The 12433-nt window shown below is 52.6% G+C and overlaps 1 protein-coding gene across 1 annotated transcript; it reads left to right on the forward strand.

Moving 5' to 3' along the window:
* The first annotated feature begins 85 nt into the window (after positions 1–85).
* Positions 86–11323, forward strand: SYP (synaptophysin). Its single transcript, XM_047716702.1, has 7 exons — positions 86–187; positions 1361–1426; positions 2557–2681; positions 5404–5599; positions 6330–6521; positions 7860–8190; positions 10342–11323. Exons 1-6 carry the CDS (start codon positions 152–154, stop codon positions 8184–8186), a joined length of 942 nt encoding a protein of 313 aa, XP_047572658.1. The 5' UTR covers positions 86–151; the 3' UTR covers positions 8187–8190; positions 10342–11323.
* The last annotated feature ends 1110 nt before the right edge of the window (positions 11324–12433 follow it).

Genomic DNA, 12433 nt, shown 5'->3' on the forward strand with positions numbered 1-12433 from the left:
GCCCGCTGTGTGCAGGCGCGCGCCGAGAGTGGGGCGGGGGCGCGAGGGGCGGAGCCGCGGCCGCCTGGGCTGTTCCGACGATCGCGCGCCGCCCCCGCCGCGCCCCGCGCCCGCCCTTGTTAGCAGGCGCCTCCCGCCCCCCGCATTGCTGATGCTGCTGCTGGCAGACATGGACGTGGTGAATCAGGTACGTGTTCCAGCACCGAGGACAGAGCCCGCCGCTGCCCGGCCTCCCCGCCCGGATCGCCGCGAATCAGGCGACTCGGAGTGGTGGTGGCCAGGGTCCTGGCAGCGGACAGTCGGTCCCCAGCACTGGGGCTGGGGTCTACGGCAGGCGAGGGAGGAAGGGGGAGGTGGAGAAAAGAAGGAACGCGCCCTTTGCCGCAGCGAGGGCCGTCCTCACTGCAGCAGCGGGGTCCGCCAGAAGCCCGGTTCCTTACCGGCGACCGTGAGGAGAGGAAGAGGGGTCTTGGGGCTAGAGTAAGGGTAACGGGGACGGGGAGAGGAGGAACAGTGGAAGGAAGATGAGGGTTGCTCATAGATGAGCTAGGAAATAGAGCGACAGAAGGCGTGGGGGCGGGGGGTGGGGGGAAGGCTGACACCTGCCCCTCCCAGGGAAGGTACCCCAGTAGATGACCACCCCTTCCTCCAGAGCAGATCAAGGGGGACGATGCGACGTTGCCTCTCCAAAACCCCTAGTCTCCCCTCCCCCAGTACATATCCAGTGAAGCCATGTCCCAGCCCTCCCCCACCTTACTCAGCCCAGACCCTCCCTGCCATCTCACTCTTCTTCACCACCTCAGAACCTCACCTCTCTCTAACCAGTACCAACCCCCCCTCCCCACCCTCATCATTTCAGTCCCCCCCACCATCTGACTCACCTTTACCGCTGCAGACCCCTCCCCCACCCTAGCCAACCTGACTCCTTCCTTGTTATGACTCACCTCCACCACCCAAGACCCCCTCCCCCACCCTAATGAACCCCAACTCCTTCCTCACTCTCTCCACCTGATCCCCTTCACCATCTGACTCACCTTTACTGTTTCAGACCTTCTCCCCTTCCTTAATTAGTCCCGACCCCATCCCCATCTTCCTCACCCCAACAACCCTCTGCCATCAACCTCACCATCTCCCCAGACCTCCCCTCCAGTCCTGAACCCCAAGGATCTTCTCTCAGAGACCCTGTGCTCACACTTTCCCTGAAGTGTCACTTTCTCCTTCTCACCCTTTCTCTCCCAATATCACTCACTCCTGGAGGTCATATGCCCTAATCCCAGGGGTCATTGCCTGGTGGACTTGCCTCTCACCTCCCTTTCCATTCCCAACAATCCTACCCCCTCCCCACCACTTCTCTCCTCAGCTGGTGGCCGGGGGTCAGTTCCGGGTGGTCAAGGAGCCTCTTGGCTTTGTGAAGGTGCTGCAATGGGTGAGTGTGCTCTGGGCCATTGGGAGAGAGAAGGAGGTGGTGGGCTCTGGAAGAGTAGGGGTGGGGAGCAAGGAATGGATGGGTGGGTGCGGGTGGAAGGGGATGGAAGAATTGGTGAGGTCCCGGGGGCTGGGGTCAGTGAATAGAGGGGCTGTGATGTGACGTCATGTAAGACCAAGGGTACCCCCATTGTGAAGTGGAAGAATGTGACGTCTTACCTCCTCCTTTGAGGTGAGAGAGGGGCAGGGGAGGTGGAGTGTGAAACTGGTTGCTGCAGAAAAGATGGAAAGCCAGAGAAATCCAAAGACAGAATGAGAGACAGGGAAGGATGGAAACAGAGATGGAAATACCAAGAAGAAAACAGAGAGAAATGAGAGAGAGAGTGGAGACAAGGAGAAAGAGACAAAGAAAAAGGGAGACAGAGATGCACAGAGAACAGAGATGAGAAGAGAAATAGATACAGGAAGAGTAGCAGAAAAAATGGGATGGGGGAGAGACAGAAACAGAAAAAGAGAGATACTCAGGGGAGCAAGGAAAGGAGAAAGTGATACACAGAAAAAAGAGAGATGCACAAGAGAGACAGAGAGATCATGATACAGAGACTGAGTCAGAGACAGAGCAGGGAGATAGAGACAAACAGACCAAGGATGGAAATACACACAGGGAGAGACATACATTTACATGGATGGAGCCAGAGAAAAAAAGAGACAGAAAGAGACCTACATGGATATGAGAGAGGTAGAGGCAGAGAGAGAAACAGAGATACAGAGACAGAGAGACATCTGAGAGAGACAGAGAAACAGATACCAAGAGAAACAGAGACACAGAGAACAACAGAGACAGGCAGAAATACATAGAGGAATAAAGAGACTGAGACAGAAGAGAGAAGGAGGGGGATCATAGCATCGAGAGATAGAGACTGAGAGAGACATTGAGAGAAAGACTGGAAGAGACAGCCACACCCCTGTAATCAGCTTGTCCTTGGAGCCGATGAGCCCTGATTAGGGGGTGGGGGTGGGGACTGGTCCATCTGCTGCTGCTTGTGCTGGGCCCTGATCTGTCCAGAGGAGGGCATCCCATCCCACGTGTACACAGGCTCACCATGACCATCCCCATCCCTGCTGCCCAAGGTCTTTGCTATCTTCGCCTTTGCCACATGCGGCAGTTACACCGGGGAGCTCCGGCTGAGTGTGGAGTGTGCCAACAAGTCAGAGAGTGACCTCAGCATCGAGGTTGAATTCGAGTACCCCTTCAGGTGCGCCCCCCCCACACCCTAGCCCACCCCAGGGATCCCAGGGGAGATGGTGGGGGTGGGGTAGGACTGGCCAATACTGCCTCCACAGTGGCTCCTGTTCAGCCCCCACCTCAGGAGACCACGGTGGGTCAGGTCACCGCACATTTACCGAGCCCCTACCTTGCGCCTGGCCCTGCTCTGGACATCTAGGACATCTGGTGAACAAGACAGGCATAGGCTGGTGCCCTCTGGCTGTGTTCTAGTGAATGGGGAGGGGCAGGAGACCAGCAATAAACAAGATTCAAAAGTATAAGTGTATACGGATAAATAGCCTTAAAGCACTAGTTGCTCAATTAATGTCAGCCAATATTATTTAATTCCCATTCATTCATTCATTCCATACACAATTTTTTGGAGAACCTACTGTATGCCAGTTTCTGCTCAACGTGCTGGGGACATAACAGGGAAAGAAAAAAAAAAAACCAGACCAAGCTCCCTCGGGGAGCCAACATTTTAACAAATAAATTGATAAAAAGGATGATTGCAGACTGGGAGAAATTCAAAGAGGGGATCCTCATGCAGCGTTTTATCGCAGAGAATAATGAGGGGGTCTGATTAGCTATAGGGAATGATTAAACCCAGTTAAGCAATTCTGATATTCACTGAGCTCATACTGTGTGCCAGGTGCTAGGAACATGAGGACGAGCACAAGCAGGCAAGGTCATCGCCCTCGCAATGATGCTTACCTCCTGGGGAGTGGGGAGACAGAGACCCACAGACACAATTTCAGTAGAGGCTTCTGAGGCTCCTCCACTACTTGGACAAATCACATAACTGCTCCAGGTCTCCATTTACTTGTCTGCAGAAGGGTCTGATAATATCCCTTCCAAGATTATGATGAATAGTGATTGAGTTAATACTTGTAAAGTGCTTAGCACAGTGCTGGGCACACAATAAGCGTGCCACGAGGGCTTGTTAAAATAAAGAAAATAAAAAAGTTTAAGGGACTCAGGAAAGAGGTCAGGGCTTGAGTTGGAAATTGTGCATTTTTGAGCACTAAGGATAAATGCAGGCTCAGGGGATCACCCAGGGTTAGAGGGAAGAGTGTAAAGAGGAAAATCCAGGACAGACCCTGAGCAATGGTTGAAAGAAAAAGAAGCACCAGGGAAGGCATGGCCTGAGGGGCAGTGGGAAGCAGGGATCCACTGGTTCAAAGAAGCCAGGAAACAGAGTTTGGGGGAGGGGGAGGAACCAGCAGCCTGGGATACTGCTGGGATTCCTTTGGGAATCCAGAAGGCCACAGAAACCTCCACTCTCTAGTAGCTCCCTCACCTAGGACCTCCAGTCCTGAAGACCTGCCTTTTAACCAAAAGTCTCGAGGGAAAAAAAGTATTTGCCGTGGTCCCCCTGACTGAATCCCCCACTGCCCTGATAACCTCCCAAGGGCCCTCCATTTCCCACCCTCTCTCCCAACCCGGCCCACTAGGAATCCAGAAACTTACCCAGATTCAAGTCTTAGCTCTGTCCTTTAGCAGCTCTACAACCTTGGGCAACTTAACACAACCTTGCTGAGCCTCTGTTCATCTGTCGAATGGGTGTACTAATCCCTGATTTAGAGGATTTAGGGAGAGAGTCATTAAATGAAGCAGTTATCTAAAGTGCCTTGTAGGTGATCAATCAATAAGTGTAAGCTCCCTCCCTCAGGACCTTTGCTACACAAGGGGACTAGCAACATTTGCTCTGTCTCAGGATCCTGCCCCCCAAGTCTGAGACTAGACCTCTGGGACTCCACCTAAGACCTCCCTACACGCATTTTCTCCCTATGACCTCCATTACACCGCAGGAAAGGCCTTAGTCCCAGGACACCTTCCCAATCTGCACCTCCCCACCTCACATTTGTACATGTGTTCTGTGTGCTCCAGGATCCCTTCTACCCTCCTGTCTGTCTGTCTTCTGTTTTGTAGTCTCTGTGCTCTCCTCTGCTAAGCATACGTTTCTTTTCTCTTTGGGACCTGAAATGAGGTAGTGAGAAAAGTCAACATGATGTAGGGGGAACACAGTGTTCAGAGCCCAACTGTGCCATTCTCTCCCCAGCTGTGTGACTTTAGGCAAGTTAATGCACTTCTCTGAGCCTCTGTACATTTCACTGGATGAACATGCACTGAGCACCTACTGTGTGGCAGCATTGTTCCAGGTCTTAGGGATACAGCAGTGAAACAACAAAGGAAAAAACCCAGCCCTCTTTGAAGTATGGGGAAAATCCAGGAAAAACATAAAACACATGATATGTCAGATGCATGGGGTATCACTGCCATAGAGAAAAATGGAGCTAGAAAGGGGGCTAAGGAGCACTGGGAGGGAATGGTTCCATTTGATTTTAATACGGAGATCTGGGAAGGCCTCCCTGAAGTGACAGTTGAGCAAAACTTGAAGGACATGAAGGGAGTAATATCTAGGAGAAGGGCATTCCAGTGCAAAGATCCTGGGGTGGGAGGGTGCCTCAGATGTTCTACAAATAACCAAGAGGTCAAAGTTCCTGGGTTGGAGTAAAGATTGAATAAGACCTATTTCCCCAGGATGCTGTGAACAATCCATAAAATGTGACTGGTATACAGTAGGTGCTCTGTGAAGGGTTATTTCCTCCTCTTTCTTCCAGGGACCTTGTCAGAATCTGGGGAACCCATGACTTGGGCAGGGAGCATGTTCCTAGGGTCTGGACCACACCTGCCATGTCTCTCCACAGGCTGCACCAAGTGTACTTTGATGCACCCACCTGCCGAGGGGACACGGAGAAAATCTTCCTGGTGGGGGACTACTCCTCATCGGCTGAATTCTTTGTCACCGTGGCTGTGTTTGCCTTTCTGTACTCCATGGGGGCTCTGGCCACCTACATCTTCCTGCAGAATAAGTACCGAGAGAACAACAAAGGACCCATGATGGTAAGCCCCCCACAGCCCCTCAAGTGCAGGGCCCGGGGGACATAGAGCCTCAGGGACACGGTCATGTTCATAGGCGGCTACCAAACCATAGACAGTCCCACATGCCAGCAGTCCCCATAACAGCCACAGATGTTACTGCTGCCACTGCTGGGAGCATCAAAGAAACCGAATCATAGAATGACAGGGACCCACTCAGAGCCCACACAGAATCCCAGACAGACCTACCCCCTGGAAACCTGCCACCTTGCACACAACCACACAGTCTAGATCAAAGAAAGGTGCACAGAGGTTCACTGTGATAGTCATGCTTGTCATCATGCCACCCAGACACATTGATTCCTACACAGCTGTACTCATACACCCTCATCCCAGACACAAAATGACATAAATTCCCACATTCAGATGAAAGTAGAAAGACACGCTACTTTCCACAGATTCAGAAACCATCCCACAAAATTCCCCCACACATACCCACACATCATAATTACACTCCCACATCCTCTGTGTCACAGACACACACGTGCGTGCACGCACACACATAAACGCCCAAGCTAGGAATGCTCACCTTTAAGTGAGTACTGGGGGCTTCAGAGCTGAAAAGGCAGGAGAGAGACAGGGTTTTACTGTGGGGCCTCCCCCTCCCAAGAAAGCCTGTGATCTGAGGAGGCCCCACAGCATGTCATGAAGCAGCCCAGTCACAGTGCCATCTGCCTCTCCTTGCCTGCCCTAGGACTTCCTGGCCACGGCTGTGTTCGCCTTCATGTGGCTGGTTAGCTCATCAGCATGGGCCAAGGGACTGTCAGACGTGAAAATGGCCACTGACCCAGAGAACATTATCAAAGGGATGTCTGTCTGCCACCAGACGGGGAACACATGCAAGGAGCTTAGGGACCCTGTGACCTCTGGCCTCAACACTTCAGTGGTAAGCCCTGGGAAGGTGGCTGGGCTGGTGGGCCAGTTGCGGAGAGAGGCTGGGAACCTCACAGTCTGGCTTGGGGAGCGGTGGAGAGAATGAGGGGAGAATTCAAAGGAGATCCAAGAGGGCTCCCTGGAGGAGGCATGCCAACAACAGTGGCTTGAAGGATGAGATAGAAGTTATAACCACTGCAATAGCACAAATAGTCCCCAGGAAGGGAATATGAGACTCTCTGTCCGATTACGTTTGGGAGATCTGGATCCTAGGCCCAGCCTAGTTGTGGGGAACCTCTGGCGACTCGGTACCATCTAGGGACCATTTTGCCTATGGTATGCAAAATGAAAGAATAACTTGAAATGTTTCTCACTTGGACTCCCCCTACTGGCCAGAGTCAAGCAGTCTGAGCTTCAATCCCAGCTCTGCCACCTGCTAACTAGTTACTCAGCCTCTCAGCCTCAGTCTGCGCATGTAAATTGAAAACTACTAAGGGGTCCTGCTCCAAGTTGAGTATTCAGTGAACTAGCAACATACAAAGTGCTTAGAAAAGGACTTGGCATGTGGTAAGTTGTATACACGTGCTACAGATGCTAAGATACCAACTTTTTAAAAAAAGATTTTATTTATTTACTTGACAGAGAGCGATCACAAGTAGGCAGAGAGGCAGGCAGAGAGAGGTGGGGTAAGCAGGCTCTGCGCTGAGCAGAGAGCCCGATGCGGGACTCGATCCCAGGACCCTGGGATCATGACCTGCACCGAAGGCATAGACTTTAACCCACTGAGCCACCCAGGGACCCCCCCAACTTTTTTTCTATCACTTGCTGGGTGTGAGACTTGGAGCATCTTAGCCTCTCCAGGCCTCAGCTTCCTCAACTGTAAAGAGGAGCTATTACTGCCTGTCCCAAAATTGAATTATATTGTATATATTTAAGCTCCATGTATTTGTTTTAATATAAAAGCATATATTTATATACTTTGTATATGCGTATATACGTATGTGTATAATGATCTGTTAGTATATCTATATACATAATAAAATTTATGCTTAACATTTTACTTTATTACAAATTTATATTATTATATTTTATACATGTATAAATGTATGTATGTAATAGTGATAGATGTCAACATCCCTGAGAGTATGAATTCTAACACGCCCCATTCCCCCTGCCCCAGGTGACTTTTCTGCACATTGGCGTTCATGCGCCAGCACTCTGGAGGGTCCGGGTTTTAGAAACCACCACCCTTCAGAAGGCCACGTCTCTATGCTCCGAGCGCGCGGCCTTGACGTCCCCCGGGGCCAAATCAACAGGCACAGGACGACCGCCTGGCTTTGTCTTCCCGCAGGTGTTCGGCTTCCTGAACTTGGTGCTCTGGGTCGGCAACCTGTGGTTCGTGTTCAAGGAGACAGGCTGGGCTGCCCCATTCATGCGTGCACCTCCCGGCGCCCCCGAGAAGCAACCAGCGCCCGGGGACGCCTATGGAGAGGCAGGCTACGGGCAGGGCCCAGGCGGGTACGGGCCCCAGGACTCCTACGGGCCCCAGGGCGGCTACCAGCCCGATTACGGGCAGCCCGCCGGCGGCGGCGGCGGCGGCTACGGGCCTCAGGGAGACTACGGGCAGCAAGGCTATGGCCCTCAGGGCGCGCCCACCTCCTTCTCCAATCAGATGTAGTCTGGTGAGTGACGGGCGGGCGGGCGGCGCGGCCAAGAAGGGTACGGGAAGGGGGACGGCCGGGTCAGTAAGCCAATAAGAGTCAAGAGTAATTGGTACGTAGGCACTGGGGTGGGGGCTTGGAGGCGCCAATAGAGAGGCGGAGCTAATAGGAAGAACGAAAAACTAGCCAATAGATGGAGAGCAAGAGAATGGTGCTTGAAGACGGGCGGAATGAAAAGCCAATGGGAGAGAAGTAGAAGGTCCTCTCTGACGGAAGGGAGGGGAGAGAAAAAGCGGACAGAGCAACCAATGAAAGAAGGGAATGGCAGGGGGACTTGCGTAGTGCGGGAATCCACCGAGGAAAGACGAGGTGGGCCTTAGAAGTGATTGATAAGCCAGTTTGTTCTAATAAGGCCAATAGATGGTGAGGGTAAAGGGCCTTGGGTCATGAAGGTCAGACGAGCACACCAGTCCAGGAGGTAGTGATAGATCTAACATCTCTCAGCAACCCCTGTGGTGAGGGAGGTAGTGTGGAATTTCATGGAAGGAAGGGGGCAGGCGGAGACAATGGGAGGCTTCTGGGTCTTTTTGCTGGGTCTGAGAAGTCTGATTTCCTCACCTACGAGGGAGGGAAATGGGAAGAGGGGGAGATGACGACACGTGGACGGAGGTAGCTTCTGGCACTTGGCCAGGGTGGAAAGGGCAGGGAGGAGTTTATTAGGTACCTCATATCTAATTCATCAAAAATTCCTGTTGACTCTACCATTAAAATATATCCATAATCTTCCACGTCTCGCTGTCCTCTCCCCTGGACATCACAGCTTTCTACCCACATCCCCATTCTGTTCTACTCACAGCACTGGAGGGATCCTGTTAAATCCTAAATCCTGACACTACCCTCTTGTGCTCAGAGCTCTGCCTGGGCTCCCATCTCACTCACCTTAAAAGCTAAAGCCCACACCAGGCATGACACCAAGCCTCACCCTTCCCTTCTCCGATCTCCCACCTCCTCCCATTCCCCACCCCAACCGTGTTCCAGGCACAAGCCAAATTCAGGACCTTGGTACTTGTTTTACCCCTGGAGTTTTGCACCCACACTTAGTTTTGATAACCTTACCTGGCCAGCTTCTTGAAAGGCCCCTTTCTTATCTCTCTTATAGTACCCTGTGCTTTTCTTATCACAGTCTGTAATTATTAATTTATGTATTTATTGACTATCTCTTCCACTAAACTTCAGGACATGACCATGACTTATTCATGATGTACACACATCACTCAGAGCCCTACTAATGTTAAGAAACATTTATTGAGGAAATAATAGAAACAACGTGAGACATGTATTCTCATTTCATGCTTCTCTGCTCAAATTCTTCCAGTGACTTACACCTCATCCAGAGCCAAAGCTGACGTCCTCAGCCTAGTCCACAAGGCCCTATATGACCCCATTACCAGCCTCTCTGACATCACCTCCTACCACTGCCCCTTGCTCACTCCACTCGAGCCCCACTGACCTTCTTGCTGTTCCTCAAACACACTAGACGTGGCTCTACCCCAGGGCCCTTGCGCTGGCTATTCCCCCTGCCTGGATTTTTCTTCATCCCAGTTATCTGCATGGCTCACTCCCTCATGTCCTTGACTCTTTATTCCAATATCATTTCTTAAATGAGTTCTTCTTTGACTACCCCACTTACCACAGCAACATTTCTTCCCCTACTGGCACTCCTAATCCCCCTCACCCTAGTCTACCTTTTGTTTTTACATTGCACTTACTATCACCTGATGTCATACTAGATAACTTACTTAACACATTTTTGTTGTTTGAAGTCTGTCTTCTCCATCACAACACAAGCACCACAAAGATAAGCAGCTTTGTTTTGCCCAATACGATCTATCACCAACAGCTAGAACAGTAACATGTTAATGGATATTTTGGGGTTGGTGGAGGGGGGACCACAACGTCTTTGGTACTTAATCTAGTGGGTGCAAGCACTACCTTCCCAGGAGGGGCATCTGGGATGAAGCTGACCCAAGGACTATGAGTGAAGAAGGAAGGAAGAAAAGGCACGGCAGGCAGAGGGTAAAGCCAAGGTGGAGGCGTAGCAGCCCAGCCCCCCACCCTAAGCGCACAACCTATGTCTGGACCCCCTCTCCTTTCTGTCTTTTGTCTCCACAGGTCAGTGCAGCCCGGGAGGACCCCATGGGTGGGCAAGAGCTCAGAAGCCCTGCCGCCCTTTCCACCCCTATACCCCAGGTCTCCGCCCCTCAAGCCAGGAGACTCTAACTCTCTTTGCTGTTTATATATATATATATATTATATATAAATATCTATTTATCTGTCCGAGCCCTGCCCCCACTCCATACCCCTCATGCATTAGGGGCCTGACCTTGAGTGGGTCCCTCTCCTAACCCCACCCCTTCCTTTGCATCCCTTGGCCCCTGTCTGTTCCCTGGCCCTGTGCCCTGAGGTTGGGGGACTCTGAAAGGGGGACAGGGAAAAGACAGATCTTAGCTAAGTGGGGAGGGTCAGTGTGACTTCAGACTCTCTCCCCTCTCTCCCTTCCCTCCTCCCAACTGGCCTTGACTCCTCCAGCAATGTCTGAACAGGGGCCATGAGGGGAAATTCAACCCTGAGGGGGGAGAAAGGCAGATTGGGGGACTTGACCTGAGGAGGACTTGAGGGGAGCTCTTGGGTGAAGAGGACCGATAAGCAAAGGGTGTGGGTTCCAGACATACTGGGTCTAGAGTCTAAGGAAGAGGGGTGCCCTAGAGCATTCTGGAGTAGGGGTTGTTGGAACGAGGCTGAGAGCCCGGTTCTAGAATGGTTGGAGCTTTGAGTGAGGCAAGGGTCAGGCCCCAAAAGTGGGCAGGATTTGAAATGGGACAAGAAGGGGTGTGACCTGGGGGACGGGTTCTAGAGGGGTGGGGCCTGAACCAGGAATGGGTGAGGCTCCAGAGTGGGCGGGTCTTGGATTGGGACCAGAGTGTACTGAAGCGGTATTGCTAGGAATATTCAGGAGACCGAGTTTGCTTCTAAAGGGGGCAGATCTTGTGCAAGGCAAGAAGTGGGATTCAGGAATGGGCCAAGCTTGATGTGAGATCTGAGTTCTGGACAGGACGGGGTGCATAGTGGGTGTTCGTGGCTGTTTCAGAAGGGGCAGCCCACCCCAATGGAGCAGTGCAAAAAATGTTTTAAAGTGGGCAGGTTTGGCGGTGGAGTGGGGGGCGGGAATATCTCTGGCCAAAGCTGAGGATTGAGGTGGCCTGGGAGGAGCTGAGAGATAAGGCTTGGAGGGTAAGGGGTGGGATCCAGAGAGAAGCACCCCTCACACCCTTGCCCACTCCCGTGTGATAGGACAGCTAGGTAGTCAGAGGACAGAGCCAACGGGTCTGTGGGGCCGGCCCACCCCTCTCCTCCCTTTCCGTGCCTCTTCCCTCCCTTCACACCCTGGCCCGGTCTGGAGTCCCTATCCTGCACCCTCCGCTGTGTCTGTGACGTCGGTAGTGCCTGTGATCGTGTGTTGCCATTTTGTCTGGCTGTGGTCCCTCCCTCTCTCCTCCAGACGCCCCCCCCCTTTCCTAGCCCTTCGGTATTGTTTGAAGACCTCCCCAAGGAAGAACAAATAGGATTAATTCTCCTCCCCTAAATAAACTCCTCTACCACCTAGTCCTCCCGGCTCTGATTTCTCAGTGTGTCTTTTTTCCCTGGAGAGGAGGGAGGAAGACAGAGAGGTGGGGGAGAGGCGGCGAGAGGAAGCTCCGCCCCTGACCTGCTGGACTTGCCGTTCAAGTCACCCCGTCATGTCAGGTCCCTCTAGCCGTGTTGCCGATCTGATCATTCCAAGTCACGCTCTGAGTAGCCCTGCCCACTGCCCCTGCCCACTGGCTGCCCAACGCCCTGTCTTTCTAGGGTTCGGTTCTAATTCTGGCCCACTAGCCGCACCCCTTCCCAGGCCCTGTGGAGCCCTGTCCTCAAACCCCAAAGGGTCCTGTACTTCACAGGGAGACTTCCCCCCTACCCACCTGCCTCTTATTCTTCAGACCCAGCTTTCTCGCCATTTCCTTTCCCCGCCGGAGCTGGAGAACTCGGAGACCCCCTGGGCTGCAAGGCCAGGGGGCGGAGCACTGGGGTGACTCATTACCTCATTCATTCATTCCCTTTCACCCCACCCTGGCTCCTCCCCGGGGCAGGGAGGGGCGGGAAGTGACTGGGATGTGCATAATGGAGTTGAGTATGGAGGAGGTACCCTGGGCCCACGCTGAAAGAC

This window comes from Lutra lutra, chromosome X, assembly GCF_902655055.1.
Source record: "Lutra lutra chromosome X, mLutLut1.2, whole genome shotgun sequence".
Classification (NCBI taxonomy): Eukaryota; Metazoa; Chordata; class Mammalia; order Carnivora; family Mustelidae; genus Lutra; species Lutra lutra.

What these genes read in the sequence shown, in the direction of transcription:
- SYP (XM_047716702.1), top strand. Translation starts at nt 152, where the DNA reads ATGCTGCTGCTGGCAGACATGGACGTGGTGAATCAG. An exon ending in TTGTGAAGGTGCTGCAATGG is followed by an intron (nt 1,427 to 2,556) that starts GTGAGTGTGCTC and finishes CTGCTGCCCAAG; the next exon opens with GTCTTTGCTATCTTCGCCTT. An exon ending in GAATTCGAGTACCCCTTCAG is followed by an intron (nt 2,682 to 5,403) that starts GTGCGCCCCCCC and finishes GTCTCTCCACAG; the next exon opens with GCTGCACCAAGTGTACTTTG.